Source organism: Anabrus simplex, chromosome 1 (genome assembly GCF_040414725.1).
Source record: "Anabrus simplex isolate iqAnaSimp1 chromosome 1, ASM4041472v1, whole genome shotgun sequence".
Lineage (NCBI taxonomy): Eukaryota > Metazoa > Arthropoda > Insecta > Orthoptera > Tettigoniidae > Anabrus > Anabrus simplex.
The window spans coordinates 663316602-663340540 of NC_090265.1; the positions used below are offsets into that span (position 1 = coordinate 663316602).

The 23939-nt window shown below is 40.3% G+C and overlaps 1 protein-coding gene across 2 annotated transcripts in view; it reads left to right on the plus strand.

The window, feature by feature from the left end:
* Window positions 1-23939, plus strand: part of spz5 (spatzle 5) — a 314825-nt gene that overhangs the window by 193403 nt on the left and 97483 nt on the right. For both annotated transcript variants that reach the window (XM_067145302.2, XM_067145309.2), the window contains exon 2: window positions 11683-11855. In XM_067145302.2, coding sequence (XP_067001403.1) covers window positions 11683-11855 — 173 coding nt within the window. The remainder of the gene's footprint in view (window positions 1-11682; window positions 11856-23939) is intronic.

Genomic DNA, 23939 nt, shown 5'->3' on the forward strand with positions numbered 1-23939 from the left:
CCGTCCGTTCTACTACACCGATTAACTTCATTTTTGTTTTAATCTCTCTGTAATTACATGCCAATGAATCTTCAGGCATTGATAGGTCTATAAGTTCAGTCAAATTTGAGTAATCCAAAAATCAAGTCATTAAATGACCACGCCAGTAACAGCAAGCGAAGGCCTACACTAGCCGGCTGTACATTCTGTACTTTGCGGGTTGCATGTAGTTAAGGAGCAATATCTTTACGGAACGATATCGATATCGGCGAAGCTAAACGATTTTCTTTTTTTTTTTTTTTGGCTAGTGGCTTTACGTCGCACCGACACAGATAGGTCTTATTGCGACAGTGGGATAGGAAAGGACTAGGAATTGGAAGGAATCGGCCGTGGCCATTTTCACACCAGGCAAATGCTGGGACTGTACCTTAATTAAGGCCTATCTGTGTCGGTGCGACGTAAAGCCGCTAGCAAAACAAATGGGAAACCACGCAAAACCATCTTCGAGGTTGCCGACAATGGGACTCGAACCCACTATTTCCCAGATGCAAGCTCAAAGCCCCGCTCTTAAACGCACGGCCAACTCGCCCGGTAGGTAAACGATTAGAAATGATGGCAGCTATAGGTAAACCTGCAATTGAAACCAAACTTAGTACACATATGACTTAATACTATCTGGAGAAAAATACCGTGTGAGTAAGACACACCTAGTACTCCTAGAGATGGAGCGGGGATGGAGCGACAAGTAAAAATAACCGAGGACTATCTATGTTGTTGTTGTTGTTGTTGGTGTTGTTGTTGGTGTTGTTGTTGTTGTTGTTGGTGTTGTTGGTGTTGTTGTTGTTGTTGTTGTTGTTGTTGTTGTTGTTGTTGTTGTTGTTGTTGTTGTTGTTGTTGTTGTTGTTGTTGTTGTTGTTGTTGTTGTTGTTGTTGTTGTTGTTGTTGTTGTTGTTGAATTTCAAGGACGCTGGGATGAACAGTGACACTCCGGATGACATTTAAGTCGAAGTTCAGCCACCATCGGTATGGGGTGAGAAGTGGTGAAAAATAAAATGTCCAAACTGACCGACATGTACGCTATGTATGTTCCAGCACATCTGTCAACAGAACTTGATACGCACATGACTTATTGTTTGGAGCAAAATACTGTGGGGTTAATATATCCCCTAGCACCCCTACGGTCGAATCCATACATTTCGAGGTCACTGACATGAAATTTGACACAATAGATCATAGACTGCTATGCCTTTCAGCGTGCAGTCTGCAAGTCCCTGTGACTTTACTAGACGCCGCCACAATCATCTATTCGTAACTAGTTCTGTGACCTCGTTTAGTTCTGTACCTGTACATATAACTTTTCACCTGTGTAAATGGATAGAGATTGTGAACAGAGGTAGTTTCTTGGCACATCTTTAACTGTACAGCCAATCAAACACATACACCCGTGATGCCGTGTTTTTTTTTTTTTTTTTTTTTACATAACAGATGACAAAACAACCCTACAACCGAAGGTACTCCTTCCACACCGTCAACATCCACGCGTACCAACCACCATTTACTTTCCGTGGGCCCTCCCCATCAAATTACCACAGGCTTCAGGAATACCTCTGGCTCAACCTCAAAGACATTACCGACCTACGGTAAACTTGCGCCTTGCAATACGTACCCATGGCCAGTAGGCAGTAATGTTCGGTCTTTGAATGTTAAAAGCTTAGCGTAAAAATCGCGAAAACTCGTATATATATATATATATATCTCCCATTATGGCAAGCCACATCACATACGAGTGTTAAGGTATTAGCCCCAGTTAAGAATTGTTGGTATATCTAAAACACTGAACGTAAGTTGAACTTTAAAGCTTGAATATTGTGTCTGTCTCTGTGGTGTAGTCGTTAGTGTGATTAGCTGCTACGTCTGGACGCCCGGTTTCGATTCCCGGCTCAGCCACGAAATTTGAAAAGTGGTACGAGGGCAGGAACGGGAACCACTCACACTCGGAAGGTCAACTGAGTGGAAGTGGGTTCGATTCCAACCTCAGCCATCCTCGAAGTGGTTTTCCGTGGTTTCCCAATTCTCCTCAAGACAAATGCCGGGATGTTTCCTAACTTAACGCCACGGCCGCTTCCTTCCCTCTTCCTCGCCTATCCCTTCCAGTCTTCCCATCCCTCTCAAGGCCGCTATTCAGCTTAGCAGGTGAGGCCGCCCAGCGAAGGTACTGGTCCTCGACCCCAGTTATCATAGTCACGCTCCAGGACACTGCCCTTGAAGTGGTAAAGGTGGGATCCCTCACTGAGTCTGGGGGAAAACCAATCCTGGAGAGTAAACGGATTCGGAAGAAGAAGAAGAAGAAGAAGACAAATATTGTATTAGATTCATAGTTTTGTTGTTTTGGATACTTGTTAAAACAACATGATTCAAAGAAATCTATATAAATAAAGTTATAGGGGTCCACTGTCTGTAATTTCGTTTGTTTTGCCAATTTTTTCAGATATTTATCTCTTTAGGTCAACTCAAGACCGAATCGGTGGCTTTTATTATTCGTGTCTGTTTGTCTCTTTGTCTGTTAGTCTGTTCCACCATCACGGCGAAACGGCTGGATAAATCTCGACCAAACGTCATATTTAGAGTATACTCACCCAGGGGAAGGTTTTGATATGCATATATTTAAAAATCTTTGAATAGACGGTGAAAACCAGAACGGTTTTCCTCCATTTTCTCTTATACTATTGAATTTCTTTAAATTCCGTGGACTGTCTGTGAAACTTCTCTTCATTATAAACAACATTCATTTTTATAATTTAGCTTACTCTTCAAATGACGGAGAAAATTACTATTTTCTGCGGGTATCATGCTCTGCATTGAGTGACCGACAAACCGACAACGAACCTACAGGTTACCATGGCAACGTCTCTGACTGCATGCCAGCAGGGAAGTAACGCATTGCCATTTTCGTCATCATTCCTGTATATTCGTGGTTGTCACTTGGGTAGAAAGCAAGAGAGACGTCATTCGGCCATTCTGCGTGAGGTTATGACCGTCCTCGAATATCTTAAGTAATAACACCATTAGTCATCTTCTTATCTGTTTACCTAAGAATCCCTGCGCCTAAATTTCTCCCCTGTTACCGCTTTCTTATATCGATAACTCATACCAGCATAATTTATTGAGGGGCATTTGATTTTCCAATACATTCACTTGGTATTTACATATTTGTCCTATCCGGCTGTCCTCAGTTACAATCCTATTTTCTATTAATTTCATCATTCTTAACTGTATTACTTTCTTCCTTAATTACTCCGTATATATGCGAGTGCTAATCCCGAAACCTGGACACTCTTTCCTTTGAGGAAAAAATTTCAAGCTAAGCAAATGTATAACTTTTGGCCCCGGAAAATATCGAAATATGGATACAATTTTAATGACCTTCGTTTGGGGATAATAGGTGGCTAAACGGTAAGTTGTATTACAAAACAGGTAGCATAATCACTGTTCTATTTGGAGGGATCAACAACTTTGGTCCTATGACTTTTTGTCGTGTCTCGATTGTTGACACATTAGATAGCGCTGCATTTCTCGGTTATAATAAAATCTTTCGAACTCGACTGCGACTTGCATTACGAAAATGGCCCATCTTTATAATGAAAACTCTCCATATCTATTGTGAATGGCAGTTTCCAGGTGAGTCTTCCGTTATAGTAAACACTCCCGAACTCGATTGTGATTGGCAGTAGGAAATGTGGCCTGCCATTATCCTCAAAACCTCCCCAATGCCTACCTTACATCGGAAACAACGTATTCCGTCCTCCCTGTTTTGTTCCTAGGATAGCGCAAAGAGGCATGCTAGTTAATATAATCTTACTCACTACCTTTACAGTAAGTTACGGCAGTCCTGAAGATGGTTTTCCGTGGTTTCCCATTTTCACACCAGGAAAATGCTGAGAATGTATCTCAATTAAGGCCACGGCCGCTTCCTTCTCACTCCTAGCCCTTTCCTATCCCATCGTCGCCGTAAGACCTATCTGTATCGGTGCGAAGTAAAGCTAATTGTAAGAAGAAGTAGGTTACGGAGAAATCCTTATACAATATAGAATACCGTAGCGAAGCACGGGTACATTTGCTAGTTAAAACATATTTTAAGGTGACATGAAGTGAAATAACCAACAGATATTGCTTTTGTAAATAAAGATATTCATTTATGGACCTCCCATCAAAATGTCATAGACCTAACTTAAATTTCATTGGCTATAGATTAGTTTTCTCTTTTTTTCCCTCAAAACTTACATTCTGTCTCTCCTGTGGTTTTGCAAATGACCGATTCTGTTGGTCTCGTGGGGCAGTATGAACCCCGTTCCAGTCCTCGCCCAGAATAAAAAATTCCTGGACTGGCTGGGAGTCGAACCCGAGCATGACTCCTATACAACAAGATAGCCAAGTACCTTATCCACACTTGGACTTTGGCGACCTAGTCATTGCCCCCCCCCCCCCTTCCCGGCTAGACCATGGGCAATGTTCCGGCAACCTGCGCCAGTACTATAGGTTGGTCAGTTCCTCATTGCTCTCGTTCTAGCCAAATTTACGTGAGCTACCCATTCAAATGTCGACCGCAACTAATGACTCTTAACTTCGAAAATCTCCCGGAATATAGCTAACTGATTTACGTTATTAATTATTGTTTTTAATGGAAGTGCGTAGTCTAAGGTGCTTAACAGCGTGGTTTTTAAAATCTGTCTTTCATACTTCGTAATTAACAGAAGCATATGCACGTGCAGCTGCTGTCTTCCTGTAATAGATACTCGCTTGCATGTCGTAGATTTTAACGATATTAAGATTTCTCTCTGTGGCAATGATTCTCATATCTCCCTGATGGTTTTAAACCTACATATGGGGTGTTAAACTGTCGGGACTTAAGAGAAAGCGGACTTTACGAGAGAAAGAGACATACCATCCTATGATTCTATTACTCACCTGCATTTCCTGCTTGTAAGCCTTCGTGGCTCAGGCGGCAGCACGCCGGCCAATCACCGATGGGTTCCGTGCTTCAAATCCCCGTCTAATTTGTGCTGGACAAAGCGGAGACGGGACAGGCTTTTCTCTGCCATCTTTCATTCCAGCAACACTCTCCAATATAATTTCATCTGTCAGTCATTAATCATTGCTCCAGAGGAGTGCGACAGACTTCGGCAGCCGGTACAATTCCTGTCCTCGCCACAAAATGGGGCATTCATTCCATTCCATTCCATTCCATTCCATTCCAGACCCGGATTTTACATGAATGGGAAGTATTATACTTATTAATATACGCTCAAGGGTTGGCAAAATGTTCAATTTGTCATACAACCTTAAACCAATTGAAGAAATTCGACCTAAAATGATATGATATCATTTATCATAGTAAAGATACAATAAATATAAAGATGAAGATCGCCTAGCACTAATAAAGCGACTAATGAAAGGCATGATCAACCAAGAAATAGGTATTATATTGACATATCTCAGAGTTTATGATTAATTTATGCCTAATCATATTAGCCTCTTAAATATGGTTCAAAAATGAATACGCACTAACTACGAAGATATCATTATGTTGCGCATTATTAGCACACTGCAACATGATTCATAAATATGATTATTAAAAAAATTAAAACCTGAAATTTCCATACATAATTTGAAGTAAGGGTAAGTTAATTTTAAATCATGCTGTTTACTTTCAGGACAATGAAATTGTAAATATAAACAATGAGCCAGCCGTCCGCCCCTCCTACATAATTTTGGCGAAACGATTAGACTACGAAGTTCATGAGATGAAAATTTGATCAAAAACTGTTTTAAAATGGGGGCGGAATAATTTAGTCCAAATCTGATAAAACCATTTGAATCAGTAAACCTAACAAGATGGACTGTGAATCGACGAATTCAAGATCTTAGCGGGGAAATACGGGTTGTTATTGCCCGCCCGCAGGTCACCGCGGGCACACTTGGACTCGTGGACTGTTCTAGCGAGCCAAACCTGCACATGCCTGCTGTAACGTATCAATAACCGTTAGTATGTCCGGTTCCAATGCTAAATGGTTAGCGTACTGGACTTTGGTCACAGGGGCCCCGGGTTCGATTCCCGGCAGGTTCGGAAATTTTAACCATCATTGGTTAATTTTCTTGGCAATGGGGCTGGGTGTATGTGTTGTCTTCATCATTTCTTTCTCATCACGACGCGCAGGTCGCCTACGGGAGTCATATCAAAAGACTTGCACCTGGTGAACCGAACATGTCCTTGGACACTCCCGGCACTAAAAGCCATGCACCATTTCATTTACCGTTTACTGGCATTTCTAGTATATTGGCTCAGTTGAGTTCAACCAGACGCTACCTGAATGAAGGTTGCTCACGCGCGACTTCACGAACTCAGAAGCTGTGGATCACACGTTACAACAGTTTATTTGTCAGTCGCGGTTTGTTCTCTCTTGTTTGCATGAAACACACAGCAACATACAGCAGTGTACATCCGGGAGCCTACGCACATGGTGAGCATACTATGAGTAGGAAAGCATTTTTTTTTAAAAAAAAAAGGAATATTGTGAGGACAACGAGGGAAGTTTCCATTAACCTGTTTGTACCTGCGGGGGCGAGGTTGAATTAGGTGAGGCTGCAAGGATTTGTTTCTGACCGCAGGACATGCACGGTGTCACGTAAGTCGGATAAATGCCATGAAATACGAGATTTGTCGTATGTATTACCCTGTATGTGACGGAAACCAGCTTAGGTTAATCTCTGTGTTCTGTCATAGAGCGAGTTGGCCATGCGGTTAGGGTCGCACAGTTGTGAGGTTGCTTTCGGGAGACAGAGGGTTCGAACCCTACTGTCTGCAGCTCTGAAGATGGTTTTCCGTGGTTTCCCATGTTCACACCAGCCAAATGCTGGAGCGGTATCTTAATTAAAGTCACGGCCACTTACTCCGCACTCCTAGACATTCCCTATCCCACCGTCGCTATTAGATCTATCCATATCGGTGCGACGTAAAGTAAATATTGCTGGGTTCTGTCCCGAATGGGGTCAACAAACTTGTTGTAGGCTAGTTCTATTCTCCTTCAGGTGCACATGGCAATATATACGCCTCTTTCACCATTCAAATAAGATTCGTTGCACACAGCACTATCAGCTTGAATTAAGCAAGTTTACTTTTCACGACAATAATTTTCCCTTTCTTGGACTGTATTTTCCACGTTCAGTTATTATTTATTTATTTATTTATTTATTTATTTATTTATTTATTTATTTATTTATTTATTTATTTATTTATTTTCCTTAAGTTGTAACCTACATTTACAATCTAGTTGTGGTAGATGGGTAAAGAGCAAGGCCCACATACACAGAAGTGCCTCCATTTATCATATTAAATTAACATAAAATAATAAAAAGTTGTACTATTATTCATATAACTTTTCCTGCCAGTAGTCCCTTCTCAGAGACTGGCCACATTTACAGCGATGTCTGCACGATGTTCGGTTGTCCACATCAGTCTATTCTAATCTAGTCCTGTCCAGTATTGTTTTCTTCGACCACAACCTCGACGTGGATCAGTTTTTCCCTGTATGATCAATTTTAGACTTTGTATTTATCATTCGTCATAATATTCCCAAGGTCTTTCTTTCCTTGATTGTACACACCAACATTCGTTTCTTCCTACACACCTGAGTACGACAGCATTGCCAATCCACGAGATCCGGAACATCCTTTGGAAAACCCACATCTCGAAGGCATTTATTCTCCTAATGGTGTTACGTTTCAGAGTCAATTTTTCAGCACCGTACAGAAGCAATGAATAGCGTCTGTCGAAGTTGTGACGTGTCTCCAAACTTAGGCTTCTGTCACACAGTAGAGTCCTCATTTTCAGTAATCTAGCATAAATAAATAAATAAATAAATAAATAAATAAATAAATAAATAAATAAATGCATTAATTAATTAAATAAGACGGAGTTTATCACTAATATAAATCAAGCTCCTTCTAAAATCCCACTGAGAAACAACGTCATAAGTAAATTTCCTGCAGTCAAGTACTTAGAAGAATGGATCTCAGCAAGCAACAGCAAACCTTTCGCCATAGACACCAGGTGCACCAAGTTAGAGAAGACCGATCATTCCTGTAAAAACATCTGCACCTCCAAGTACCTCTCCAGTAACATAAATCTGAAGTACTACAACTCATTAGAAAGACCCTCTGTACTCTACGCCTCTGAGTGCCTCTTGTTGAATCAAAAAGGCCCGCTCAGGAAACTATAACTTAAAGAGAGGAAGATCTTGAAGAGGATACTGGGACCCACAAGAGAGAAGGACGGCAACTGCAAGATTAGGCACACCAACGAACTTGACGAACATCAGGAAGACAAAGTCACGTGTGTGTGGAAAAGGCAACTGACCTTCTATGGACACATGACCCGCCTGAAACCCTGCGGACTCACCATCAGAATCCTCACAGTGACAAGTAGGGGAAAGGTGGATCACCTCAGTAAAATCAGACCTAGAGGAACTGTAGATCCCATTAGAGACAATAGAGGACCGATCTCAGTACCGACAGGCCATCCTACAGGGAGTCTTCCCACTGTCCCTCACAAGCAAAAAGAGTACAGGGACCACCAGACTAAGTGGACAAATGTAAGGAAGCAGGCACACAGCCAGGAAATGAAAGCGTACCGGAACAAAATAATAAAAAGCAGACGAGTCCCGTAGTCCTTAGTAGGCCAAAACGAAGCCAAAAAAAGTCCATTCGACACTATGTCGTACGATGTCAGCATGAAAAAATCTCTGATGACACATTTGGTGTTCACCCGACAGAATTTACTAAAAAGTCTCCTATAGACGCGCAAGAGATATTCGGTTTATTTGGCATCTAGTAAGCATAGAGTAAAATGGAACGTCGAAATTGACGAGCAAACAACCAGGTAACGTGATGCTCGCACACGGTAGCTAAGGCCATAAGATTATTGAAATTATTATATTTACAATTGGCTTTACGTCGCACCGACAAAGATAGGTCATATGGAGACGATGGGATAGGAAAGGCCCAGGAGTGGGAAGGAACCGGCCGTGGCCTTAATTAAGGTACAGCCTCCACGCTCAACCAGTCTCGAACAGGAGTCTAGTAGTGTCCAGGAGCACCATCCTGTTGCATAACTACGTCGTTCAGCAGGCACACAGTCAGGAAATGAAAGCGTACTAGGACAAAAAATAAAAAGCAGACGAGTCCCGTGATGATATAACATTTGGTGTGAAAATGGAGAAGCCACGGAAAACCATCTTCAGGGCTGCCCGACAGTGGGGTTCGAACCCACTATCTCCCGGTTATAAGCTAACAGCTGCGCGCCGCTAACAGCATGGCCAACTCGCCCGGTATTATTAACCCATTATTATTATCCATTGCACCCTATCCTGTGCTAACCCTTCAATTTCTACGTACCTACTACTCACTCTAAACTAACACAAGACTGACTACAGATTGACTCAAGACGGATTCCAGTTGCGCTCTTCAGAAAGCCCAGTAGATTTTTTAATAGTTTACATTTCCAGATCATTCTGGAAGGCAATATACTGTAAAAGGCCCTCCACATCCATTCCACAACGGAAACGGGTTATTCAACCAGTCTCGAACGGAAGTCCAGTAGTGTTCATGGGCACCATCCTGTGACATAACTACATCGTTCAGCAGAAATACGGCCCTATGATAAGGTCACTGGTAACACCGGCCAAGAGCATAACATGAGAAGGTGTTGCTTATTTTCTTCATAATAATGAGGGTTTTCTTTCACCCAGATATAAGCATTTCGAGACCGGGAGCTAAGATACACAGCACATTCATCTGTCATCATAACCTTACGGCGAGCCGCTAATTTTGGAAAAGCTGCAAGTAACTAAGTAACTGTTCGTACGACTCACGTCGCTTATTCCTATCGTGATCACGTAATTCATTGATGCTGCCAGGTCGAAATGAACGGTAACCTTCATTCTTCATCCAACGAGGCATGGAGATTCTAGGAATGTTCATCTCCACCGACCGCTTCCTTGTAGGTTTTACTGGTGAACGAAGCGACGATGCATTTAAGCATTCAGTGACTTCATTACTGTTGCCATATTTCTGGAATCTTCCACTGTGTGGTGCGTCCAACACAGACCCAGTTGCGAAGGTCCTCCTTTCCAGTTCCCAAAGATTAGCCTCCGTTCGGGCATCTAAACGTTTTCCCTAATTTCATCGCATATCTCACACGTTCATCCTTTTTATGCACTCATACGCTAAGAAGAAGTGTTCTTGTGAATCTGCTTGTATCCGCCATTACAACACAAATGCTTGCAGCAGTATCACCTTGGTAGCAGTTGCCTGAACCACAAATAAAACAGAACACGACTGCATGCCGTATTCTCATGCAGTGACGCATAACAATTATCGCCTGCATTGTTGTAATTTAAGTGACCTCTACCAGAAGACGGGCGCACTACGGGCAGGGATGGGCATTGTTATCAACCTAGAACACATTTCCAGTTCCATGTAACCAAGGAACTATATGTTAAGTTACTTTAAATACTTTCCAAACGTGACTTCTGGCCCACCCTGCAGGCCTACAGTATACAAAAACAAGAACTGTCAAATTTCTCATTGAATATTAGCTGTATCGAAAAACTTTACGTAATAAAAGTTGTGTTATAATCGTTATATAGGTAACATCCACGGAAATATATTTGTTGTTACGAGTAAGATATGCGGTTCGTACAGAATTCAGAAACGAGTAAAGTATTATCACTTTAGTGGCTATTGTGTACAATATTTCATCCGTACTTTGGCTAATTTACGTATTTTAAATTAAATATTTAACTACTGTGTATGAAGTCGTAACGACCATGTGTCTGTACATCGAATAGTTTGGCGAACATCCACGCGTACCAACCACCGTTTATTTTCCGTGGGCCCTCCCCCATCAAATGCGTCCAAACAGACAACATGCTGTTACTCTGTTCTTGGCTGTCGAAGGACAAACACCGGTGGACATCCATCGCTGAATGAAGACTGTGTATGGGGCAGCATATCTGTCGAAAACCATCGTTGTGAAATGGTGCACCAAGTTCCGTGCGGGCCGCGTTTCGACACAAGACGCCCGTCGATCTGGCAGGCCAGCCCCATCCACTACGGAAAACAACAAGAGGCCCTTTGGTCCTGATCTCTCCCCATGCGATTATCACGCCCTCGGTCCCCTCAAAAAGGCCTTGAAGAGTCCACGCTTCCTGTCCGATGAGGATGTGCAGCAGGCGGTTACGGACTTCTTCACGCACCAGAACACGGTGTCTTATCACACGGGGATTTTCAACCTGGCGCATCGGTGGGATGAGTGCCTCCGTGCTCACGGCGATTTTGCATGATTAGCATCCCGATTTTTTATCTCCCCTTATACTTCACTACAAATACTTATAGTATGCAATCTACTACAGCTAATGGAGGAAGTGTTGGGGATCCAACCAGCTCTGGTTCTGATGAATCTGTGCAAAGTATATTCAGGAATACCGGAAAGTAGTGGTTAAGACCAACTGTCCCCCAAATTCATTAAATTAATCATTCTGACTACCTTTTGAACACACTGATATATCCTGCACGCCCAGTCACTTTAGTTTTAAATAAAGAATTGAAGTACTGATTGTAATGCAATTTTGTGATCTTTTGTTCTAGGTGTGGAGTGTATTGGTTTCTCTCTTGCTGGTGCTTCCCCTTGACACTAGTCCACAGTGTGATCACTATGGTGGCTGCAGGAACTACCCTTTCTTACCGGCTCCCCCAGGGAGAACGCCCTCTTGCGCGAAACCTGGGTCAACGTTTTGTGAGAAGATCGATCACTATCCAACGTGAGTTGTAGCGTTTTTCTTATTTCTTGTGGTGGTGTTGGGTGTGAAACAAGTACAGAATAGTCAACAGAGAGGGAAATGATTTCATTATACTGAACACTGTATTTGTGTTTCTCTATTTTGAATTTTTAACGAGTAACAAGATATTAAGAGTTTTAATACACTGACATTGAAAACGCTGTGTGTTGAAAGGCTGGGGACATACAAGGCGTGCTTTAGTAATAAATTACTTATGCCCTTACTTCGCATTCGGAAAAGAGACGTAAGCGCAGATTTCAACCCAACGCACAGTGTGGTATTTCCATAATCTAGCTGGCCAAAACTATTGAAGCCTAACAATATGATGTGAAATACTGCACAATGCATTAGCTGGAATGGAAAGGAACTGTCATCGTGGAAAACATAGTATATTCCAATATGAAGTACATTTCACACAAAATATTACATTAACGAGATTCAATGAACAAAATAAGAAGTCGTAAGATGCCAAAACACAGAAGAAAACCAAAATACTACATATTAAACTAAGAAAACATACACAAAAATCCACAGTTCTAGCCCTTCAGACGAGTAACTCGATGTTGAAAATATCCTACGGATATGAGCTACGAATTTTAGGTAAATGTAATAAAGTATGAGAATACATTATTTATTTATTGATAAAAATTACAATCCTTTTCTTAGTCATCGTCATATTAGCAATTTGCCTTTTTCTACCCCACGAGCGCTAATGTGAGTCAATGCCCTTCATCTTCCGGCTCAATTGAGGAAATCGCTTAATTTGATGCATTTCGTTTTTCAACATTAAAAAATTAGGTATGTAAACACAACACACAATGTAGAGACGCCATCAGTCAGAATCGAATACTAACTTTCAAACACTTCAAAATGTCTTCCGACAAATACGATTCACATATTATCTCTTGCAATATATGGTGCAATAAAATATCCGTACTGGTTTCCTCTGCGTTAGCAAACCAACCGTCGAAAAATGCTCGACGCGACATTTGCAAAGTCATCCTAAAAATAAGTAGGTAAGCATCATTTTTTGTTTTTAAACAATACTAAATCACCGGTTTACCAAATGTTGTTAAACCATTCTACATTGTATGAAACAGCTTTTTAAATAATGGTTTTGGTTGTATTTTGTTGAATTCAAAAATTGAATGAAGTATCTGCTTTATATCGTGAATAAAACTGACTTGTCCTATATTGAACAGGCATTATTTTCTTATATGAACCAGTGAAAACTACAGCATGTACGCCGCATTTGTGTATTGTTAGCTCGTAAGATTTAATAGTTTTCTTTAACAGAAGCAGCGTGGAAATTCACTGCCAATAATTCATTTACAAGATAATGTCCACGTCCACCGCAACCACACAAAATGTATTTCACATAAGACAAACCGACTTATCTGGCTGAATCCACTTCTATTAACAATATTCAGAATATTAACAAGGTAATTCAACTGATGTGGTTCTTACCGGAGACTCTTTTGTGTTCTTGTATATTCTGGAAGTAAAATTTGGCTATTTCTTCAATATTATGACGAAATGAGTAATGTTGTTAATGTCAAAGAATAGAGAGCATTGACCTTGTTGTACTCACAAAGACGCACACACGCAATGCTACCATTTGTGTACACTATGTTATTTACCTGCCTGCTGTCATTTCTTGATGGATATAGTACTTTTGCATCCATCTCTTGGCACACGCCAGAGTAAAGTGTAGCTTCCACCGAAGTCCCAGTCAACATCCATGGCTGTGACAATATGTAAACTGCTGGGGTATGGGTAGTGCTGAGTAATGACATTCGGAGCATGACTAGTGCATCTGAGTGTTATGAAAGGTGCTGCTCATAGGGTCAGTCGTGCTGTAATAGTACTTTCTGACTCAGTAAGGAAAGCAATGGCAAACTACCTCACTCCTCATCTAGTACGCCTCATTTTGGTGCTGCCATTGGTTTTTGGGGTTTCCTTATAACCGCATAACCTTTGGTGGTACTATTTGAGGATCCAACCAGCCTCTGGGCTGATGACCTAACAGACAGACATGTTATTTACAAATTATATATAATACACATTATACACATACACTAATAAACTGCCATCTTGAACTGATTTGAAGAACAAGAAGAAGAAGAAGAAGAATGCTACATTAGCATGTCAACAACACGAGTTCACAACTTTCACTAGCAACTCTCGCTAACAACTCAACTCCAACTCCTAAGACTACCTCTTTATATACATTGCCTGGCCAAGCTTCTCGTAATTTCTAGAGTCTCCAATAACCTCTTTACAATGAATGGAATTGTCTATACAACTCTAGTAACAAGATGCGTTGTTCTGGACTATTACCGTGTGTGTTGCACAGCATTACACTGGATTTATACATCATATTTACAGGTAATAATAAATTATATAATATTAATTACGTGTCCTTACATTAAATAAACTCATATTAATATGCAAACAGCAGACGTGTCATGACATAACCTAAAATCTTTTGTTAAGATTATGATTTATACCAAATAAAGTCCATACATAACTACGTAAATAATAATAATAATAATAATAATAATAATAATAATAATAATAATAATAATAATAATAATAATAATCGAGCTCGATATTTTCATTATTTACCCATGGGTTAGAGAATTGTTTGCAAGTTATACTAGTCCATTACTCTTGCATCAACCTTACTAGGCTACTGCAAAGATTTTGAAAAACGAAAAACTTGACTTATCTGGTTTTTCCCCGGGATGAGTGATTTCGTGGAAGTATAGTTTATCTACTCTAAGAAAAAGGAATCGGTTTGTCTGAGGAGGTAGATACGAAAATTGACTTTTGGCCAGCTAGATTATGGAAATATCACACTGTTCAAGAGTTACAAAATAACTACAAATCACTAGCATCAGTTGCAATAGTAGGCCTATAGTTTCTTCCTTAGGAACCAACGTTAGATGACGCCGACTATAAGGTATTATGTATAACTGTTACGTTACGTCTCTGAATTCCTGCTCGAAAACTATAGCGAGATGATATCGTATGGCTTTGACTCCGAGCCCACGACGTACCATCTAATTAATCAGAACGCGAGCTGCCGAGGGTCACTGACACACTGCTTTATGCAGGTCAGCACGACGTCTCTCACGCCAGACGCGTTCCCAAACAAAGATGACCCCGTAGCTCTCGGCAAGGTGAAAGGTCAGTCTAGAGGAAAAGTTAAACGAAGAAAGCGAAATTAGTAGAGCAATTATTATTGGGCTGTGCAATGATAGCCTGACCACACCTCCTGCAGGTGGCCTGCTAACACAGTGTTGCAGCTCCAGAAACAACAATGAAGACAATCGTATTCAAATCCTTCCGAAACGATTTATTATTATTATTATTATTATTATTATTATTATTATTATTATTATTATTATTATTATTATTATTATTATTATTATTTCTTCGCTATGTCCATTCAAAGAGCGCGTTTTAACTTGTTCGTTGGTCTGATGGTTTTCGCCTTCTTATCCTCCCAAAATCCCTCTATCAATGCACTGTTTTGCGTCTTACGTACTGTGGACAACTTCCTACGAGTTTCCTTTTTAGGTTTATCCACGAATTTGTGCTTGGCTATTATTTTCGTAAAGGTTCCACAATCTTCTGTGATGTCGTTTGTGATATTCATTTCTTGGAAGTCCGACTTAGTTTTTTCCAGCCAGTTTATTTTGACCTCCTTTGAGTTAATAACTTTAAATAATCTTTTGGTGAGTCTGTCGCTGTCCATCCTATAGATATGGCCATAAAATTTCAGGCGTCTCTTGCGAACAGCATCAGTGAACCTGTCAGTTAATGAGTAGAGATCCGCTGTTTTCCTCTTAATCCACGCTCCATTTTCTCTCGTGGGGCCATAAATTTTTCGAAGAATTTTCCTTTCTTGTTCTTCAATTCCGTAATTTTAGAGTGGCCTCCAAGAGATATGGTTGTGAGGCATATAAAGCTTCCGGAAAAACAACTATCTTGTAATGTCGTAATTTTTCATTACGTGATATGACCCTCTTGTTGTAGTAATTCTACGTTAGTTTCTATGCTTTATGGAGTTTAGTGGATCTTTCTATGTTGGCCCTACTGTTTAGTTCCGATGACAGTATGATTTCTCCAAGGTATTTGAAGGAGGACACCTGTGAAATTATTATTGTTATCATTATTATCATTATAAACTGCTATGCATTTCAGCGTTCAATCTGCAAGCCTCTGTGAATTTACTAATCGCCGCCACAATCCTCCATTTGTAACTAGTGCTATGGCCTCGTTTAGTTTATCTCTTATCTTTAAATCGTTAGAAACTAAGTCTAACTATCGTCGTCTAGGTCTCCGTTTACTCTTACCCTCCATACCAGAGTCCATTATTCTCCTAGGTAACCTATCCTCCTCCATTCGCCTGACATGACCCACCATCGAAGCCGCTTAATGCGAACAGCTTCATCCCTCGAGTTCATTCCTAAATTAGCCTTTATCTCGTCATTCCGGTAACCCTCTTGCCATTGTACCCACATCATTTTGACGGCAACAATTCTCGCTACTTTCATGTTTGTTACTTGTAGCTTATGAATAAGATATCCTGTGTCCACCCAGCTTTCACTCCCGTAAAGCAAAGTTGGTCTGGAAGCAAACCGATGTAAAAGTTTCGTTCAGGAGCTGACTTCCTTCCTAAAGAACACTGTTGATCGCAACTGTGAGCTCACTGCATTAGTTTTACTGCACCTTGATTCAATTCCACTTCCATTATTATTATTATTATTATTATTATTATTATTATTATTATTATTATTATTATTATTATTATTAATTTTCCAGCTTAATGGGATCGAGACTAGTCATTGATTTAGCCCAGTTTTATGGGCGGATGCCCACCCTGACACCAACCCTATGTTGAGCGATTTATTCGTTAATGAGTGATCCTGCGGTAGTTGACAGTTTGGTGCGTTGTATACAGATGAAGAGGAGAGTATTAAGACGAACACAAACACCCAGTCCCCGAGTCAGACGAATTAACAATACGCCTTGACAAAGAATACTGTAATGTATTCGAAACGTCGGCAAACTGTGCGGAATATACAGAAAATAACAACACGCTTCATGAACTAAATAATTCTACACACCGTGGAAGCTTCACTTCTAAGATAACAATACGCAGTTAAAATCTTCGACCCGGCCGGGAATCGAACCTGGTGCAGAGAAAGCCAGTACGCTTACCACTCAGGTTAGTCGGACACCCTCCCAAAACCACTTGACAAAAATTAATCGGCAAAATTTTATGTCCGCGAAAGGAAAGACTGATCTTTAGGAACGAGTATGAGTGATAACATATGCTACAAATTGTCCTAAACTTTTCCCTTTGCTTTCCTAACATAATAGAAGATTAGATTTATTTTATGTGGTTAGATCAGGTACAAGGGATGATTTACAAGTACAATTTACAATAGCAATTCACGATGAAGAATAGGCTATCTTTTAAGGATTGTGGCTATTGATTGTAAGTGGCTATATCTAATTCGTACATTCACCCGATCAGTGTTTCCAATTAAAGATTTTCGGTCGGGAAACTGTATCAGGAAAAGGAATTCCATTTCCTTCCTCCACAAGAGAGCAGCGCAAGATCACCCATTTAAGTGCTGACTATGGCCAAACTAGTTCATCGTTGAATATCTTACCGCTAGCTCTTCATTTTGCTGAACATATTAATGAAGGAATGATGGAAGGAGTTAAAGCACTTGGTAACTGATAGGTTCTATCATTGCTGAGGATCAACTTCAGTTTATTGAATGATTGTACACTTCGGGACACAAAAAATAATCGGCTAAAATTTTATGTTCCAGAAAGGAAAAAGATTTCTTGTCGTTAATACCCAGAGGTTTATAGATGTTTAAATATGAAAGGCTGCACATCTATGTTTAGGAACGAGTATGAACGATAAAATCTGCTACAAATTCCTCGAAACAATTCTTGTTACTTCCCTAACATAACAGAAGATTAGATTAGATTTATTTTCTGTGGCTATAACAAGACCATTAGGCCCTCTCTTCTATCTAACTTCCGCCTTACTGCGTTAGCTTAAGAAAGGATCTGTTGATCATCGCTCCTGCCTGAAGAGAACAGAAGTCCTGCTCGCTTAGTAGCATACCAATTTTGAGTTGCCCCTTGAGAGGGAAGACGTGAACTAGATGCGAGTTTAGGTACCTTCCTTCACTCAGTGGTAAAAAAAGTGTCAAACTGGTATTCTTATGCAGACTATAATTGTAAATAAATTCTAGTCCTATTCACCATAGAACTGTTTAAATTTTTCTAGCTAAACAGGCAGGTTCGTTGACCTGATGCTCAGCCTTTGTGCCTGTAGATCTGTGATCAAATCTCTGCATAGTTGGTCGGCATATGCAGGAGCTGAAAAATTAGGTACCAATGCCATTACACTTCTGAAACACCTTTTTGAAGGGTGACTTTCGACGCCGATAGCATTTGAAAATACACAGCTTGGCTATTATTCAATTCTTTCAAACTACAGAATACATAATTAATCATAACATTATACACTTAACAATTTTTGAAGAAGTATTGAGTTCTCCTCTAAACCTCTAGCTCACAACTCCTGTAATAGAAAACTTCTTCTTGGAATAAATCACTTCTCCAAACAAGCCGTGTTAAGGCAGGCAGTCGTGACTTGGTTTCAAGGTGGTGTGCAGCCGTAACCTTAGCCTAGATCGCTATGTAAAACAGCGTACAAACAAAAGGGAAAATCTGTCATATCCATTATTTCCATAAAACAATAAATCATAAATTTAGGCTTTCTCTCTACTGGCTCTGTCAGATTATCCATCTACTTGCAATATTTGACTCAAAATTAAATACATATCCATTAATTTATTGTACATAATTTGGTTGGTTGGCAGAATTAATGACACATATTTTACTTTTTTACGATTGGCTTTACGTCGCACTGACACAGACAGGTCTTGTGGCGACGGTGAGAAAGGAAAGGACTAGAAATGGAAAGGAAGTGGTGGTGACCTTAATCAAAGGTATACCCCCAGCATTTTCCTGTTGTGAAAATGGAAATCACGGAAAATCATCTTCAGGGCTGCCGACACCGGGGTTCGAACCCACTATCTCTCGAATGCAAGCTCAATGGCTGTGTGACCCTAACAGCACGGCCAACCCAATCGGTGCTAATAATATACTAAACTGGTAATATTAATTTAAATAAGCAATGATCATCGATGTTTTAAGTTGAAAATGCATAAATTATCAGTTAATATAAAACAACATATATTTTTTTAAACAAATGGCTTTGCGTCGCACCGACGCAGATAGGTCTTACGGTGACGATGCGATAGGAAACAGGTAGGAGTGGGAAGGAAGCGGCCGTGGCCTTAATTAAGGCACAGCCACAGCGTTTGCCAGGGTTGAAAATGGGAAACCACGGAAAACCCTATTCAGCGCTGCCGACAGTGGCGTTTTAACCCACATTCTTCCGAATGAAAATTCACAGCTGTGTGCCCCTAATCACACGGCCAACTTACTCGATATATAAAATAATAATAATAATAATAATAACAATAATAATAATTTTTTTTGCTAGGGGCTTTACGTCGCACCGACACAGATAGGTCTTATGGCGACGAAATAATAATAATAATAATAATAATAATAATAATAATAATAATAATAATAATAATAATAATAATAATATACCATATATATGCATTATTACAGAAATGTGGAGGAATAGACAATCATTTACAAATTTGTGAGTGGATGAAATACTTTATTTTTTTACAAGCTCTGAAGTCTACTGTGAACGCTTTTAATGATGAGCCGTTTTTGTGAACTGCGCCTTTGTTTAAAGTACATAGTTTGTGAAGAGGAGAATTCGCATACACCCTCCGTCTCTTTCCCAACTCACACCCAATCTCTCTCCTCCGCGACTCGCTCTCATCTTCCGTCGGCCGATACATTTATTTTCCGAAGTGTCGGATCCCTTCCACTTCTTCCCTCTGATTAGTGTTAATTGCAGTTGGTTGCCCAGTTGTACTTCCTCTTAAAATGATGATCACCACCATCACCCGCAGTAAATATGGATGTCGCCACGGAAATAGACATTATATAATACACATTACTGTAGAAGCCTTCCTGTTAACTCTCTGATCATCTAATAAATGAGCTACGTTAATGTACTGCACTGGTTTATGATGTATCAGCCAATTAAAATTCCGGGCAGCTAGTCTACGATGGGGGTGCATGCGGTATTGAACACAGTGGTGAAACGACTGGTCGGGCAGCGGCCCGCGGTATTATCGTCGGTTTTGCTTAAACAAGACGATCTTCAGTTAGGGACTTTCTTTCGACAATAACATTACAATATAAAACTACTGTATTTCTTTCATTTATTGTAATAAATAGGACGCGGATGTTGATGGCATGTCATCTTTTTATTGAGTGGTGAGGTGCAATGCTCCAATATAAACAAACTGTGTTCACAGCACCTCGATTACAAATATATCCTTTTTTATTTTGCATTATTTGCTTCTTTTTTTAGCATTTTTTGGTTTTAAAATTTTAACAGCATTTTATTTGATTTTGGAGAATTGCTCGGTTATATTTAAGAGAATTTTGTCACTTTGAATCAATTTGTCCGGTTACCATAAAATTTTATGAAATTACGTGTGAAAATCTTAACTAGATATAAGTAGGGCCTATTGAAATAAAACATTTAAAGATAATATTATTTTGCTAATATAGTAATTGTTGATGGAAATGTTTTACGGAGCAGAAGGGTATAGTAAAAAACCGCACAATTGCAGGCCTAAAATCTGTTGTGTGGCGATGAGGTGATCGAATGAATCTTAGATACTGTAGAAATTAATTTCTCAACTTATCCCTTATATTTTTTTCAATGATTTTGTAGACCTTAATTTCAGGAATCTTCTTTTATTATATCAAGTTATCTTCAAACTATTTCTTTTTCAATCACTATTCCTTTTATTTTAGTATTCTTCTTCGAACAGGCTCTGAAAATTCTCTATATAATGTACGTTGTAAACTTGTGTCTAACCTATTATTTTCTGAAGGATTTTTAAACATTAATTTTAAATATCAATTTATAATGCATTTTCTTTGTCCTTTAGGTCATTTAATAAAATTATTTTTAACATTTCGAAGTGAATTTTTAAATATTCTTTTTTTTTTGCTAGGGGCTTTACGTCGCACCGACACAGATAGGTCTTATGGCGACGATGGGATAGGAAAGGCCTAGGAGTTGGAAGGAAGCGGCCGTGGCCTTAATTAAGGTATAGCCCCAGCATTTGCCTGGTGTGAAAATGGGAAACCACGGAAAACCACCTTTAGGGCTGCCGATAGTGGGATTCGAACCTACTATCTCCCGGATGCAAGCTCACAGGCGCGCGCCTCTAGGCGCACGGCCAACTCGCCCGGTTAAATATCCTTTACGTCATCAACATCCAGGCCTTGGTAATAATTATGCAGGGTGAAACTGAACTCCACTGACGAACTTTCGGAGCTTGTTCAGGGATACCTTCTGAGTATATTGCTATAAGGGATCCGTATCTCCGGCGGATCATCACAGAGTAATTAATTGCATTTCACTTAAGAATTCGTCAGATTATGTGATTTCAACATGAGGGGGCGCCAGGACGCTTTGCAGTCGATGTTATGAACCACATTGTTGTACAGTTTGGACAACAATGGATTGGTCGCGTTGGTCCTGCTCCATGGCGATCTCGCTCACCAGACATGACACCAATGGACCTCTTCATCTGGGGGCATGTGAAGAACCTAGTTTACAAGACTCCGGTCGATACTCACATGGACCTGATTGCTAGGTTTGTAGCTGCCAAACTCCTGGGATTCTTGAGCATGTAAAACAGTCGATGGTACGTCGTTGCACACACTATCTTGATCATGGTGGTAGACATTTTGAACAATACCTATAAAGGAACAGTTCTGCATTAGTTACGTATTGTACTGTACAGTACACTGACAGAATAGATTGAACACACTGTGATAAAAGTGTACGTGTTTCGTTCTGACTTTTTTGGCAAGTTGCTTTACTTCGCACCGACACAGTTAGGTCTTATGGCGACGATGGGGCAGGAAAGGGCTAGAAGTGGTAAGGAAGCGGCCTTGGCTTTATTTAAGGTACAGCCCCAGCATTTGCCTGGTGTGAAAATGGGAAACCACGGAAAACCATCTTCAGGGCTGCCAACAGTGGGGCTCGAACCCACTTTCTCCCGAATAGCGGATACTGGCAGCACTTAAGCGACTGCAGCCATCGAGCTCGGTTCAAATTATCTGGTTCTTACCTGCCATTGTTTTGGGAAGTAAAATTTGGCTATTTCTTCAATATTATGACAAAATGACTTATCTCGTTAGTTCAAAGGATAGAGAGCATTGCCCTTAGAAGGTTACTGCAAAAATTTAAAAGCTGTAAAAATCGACTTATCTGGTTCTTCCTTGGGATGAGTGATTTGTGCTTTCCCTTAAAACTCTAAAAATACCGCCACCAACACAAGACACAGGTCTCTTGGTTACGGTGTCGCAAACCCTTGAAACAAAACAAGATAAGTTAGCAAATTTTGGCCGATAAGCTATAGATGTAGTGGGGAGACAACCGTGACCTATTTACAATACACTACTCTGAGAATGAAAGAAAGGAAATCACAGTCAAGTCAGAGACATCTCGCTCGTGATGGGCGGTCTTGTTATTGAACGGACCAGTCGACCTTCCACGCATCCAAAAAGAAATAAAAAAAGAATGAATTCAAAATTTATTGTATTCACTTACTATTACACGGACTGGAACATATGAATTACTTTCAACTGCTTACCTGTGCTATAACACCAGTATATGCTGGCGATCTACTAATGATGAATGTTGTTCTATTTCCGTCACACGAACTTCTATTCACGGTTTTCGGAGACGCCGAAGTGCCGACATTTTGTCTCACAGGAGTTCTTTTACGGGCCAGTAGAGGTACTGACACGAGGCTGACGTATTTGAGCACCTTCAAATACTACCGGACTCAGCCAGGATCGAACCTGCCAAGTTAGGGTCACGAGACTAGCGCCTCAAGATCTAGAATTAGATTATTTTGTACGATTCGCAAACTAATTTATAAGGACACCACAGAAGATTGCATTACGATCGCACCTTGGCTGAATTGCCAGCGTTAAGGACTACGATTCATAGCGTCCCACGTTCGATTCCTGGCCGGTTCGCAGATTTTAATCGCATATGGTTTATTTCTATGAATGCGGTACGAAGTATTTGTGTTTATCCCAAGACGCTCCTCTCCATACATACACAACGCAATACACTACCAAACCCGCACATAAACATGCAGTAGTGAATACACCCCTTCACATAGGGTTGGAGTCAGGAAGGGCATCTGACCGTAAAGCTGGACCAAGTCAGCATGTGTCTGGATCCCTCCAGGGTGAAGGAAAAGTGGAGGAAGGACAAAGAAGAAGGATTAATATCTTTTTTCGTTGTATATTGTGATTTACACAGAAGAAGAACATATTTATTTATTTATTTATTTATTTATTTATTTATTTATTTATTTATTTATTTATTTATTTATTTATTTATTTATTTATTTATTTATTTATTTATTTATTTATTTATACACTTTGCTTTACGTCGCACCGACACAGATAGGCAACGATGGGATAGTAAAGGGCTAGGAGAGGGAAGGAAGCAACCGTGGCCTTAACTAAAGTACAGCCCCAGCATTTACCTGGATTGAAAATGGGAAACCACTGTATTGGTGAAAAGAAGACGAAGAAGAAGAAAAGGAAGAAGAAGTTGAAATACTGCCCTGTATAAATGGATTTTGGAGCACTTCTGCGACTGAGCCCTGTGCTAGAGAACCCGTACCGGGCGAATTAGCCGTGCGGTTTGGGGCGCGCAGCTGTGAGCTTACATCCCGGAGATAGTGAGTTCGAACCCCACTGTCGGCAGCCCTGAATATGGTTTTCCGTGGTTTCCTATTTTCACACTAGGCAAATTTCGGG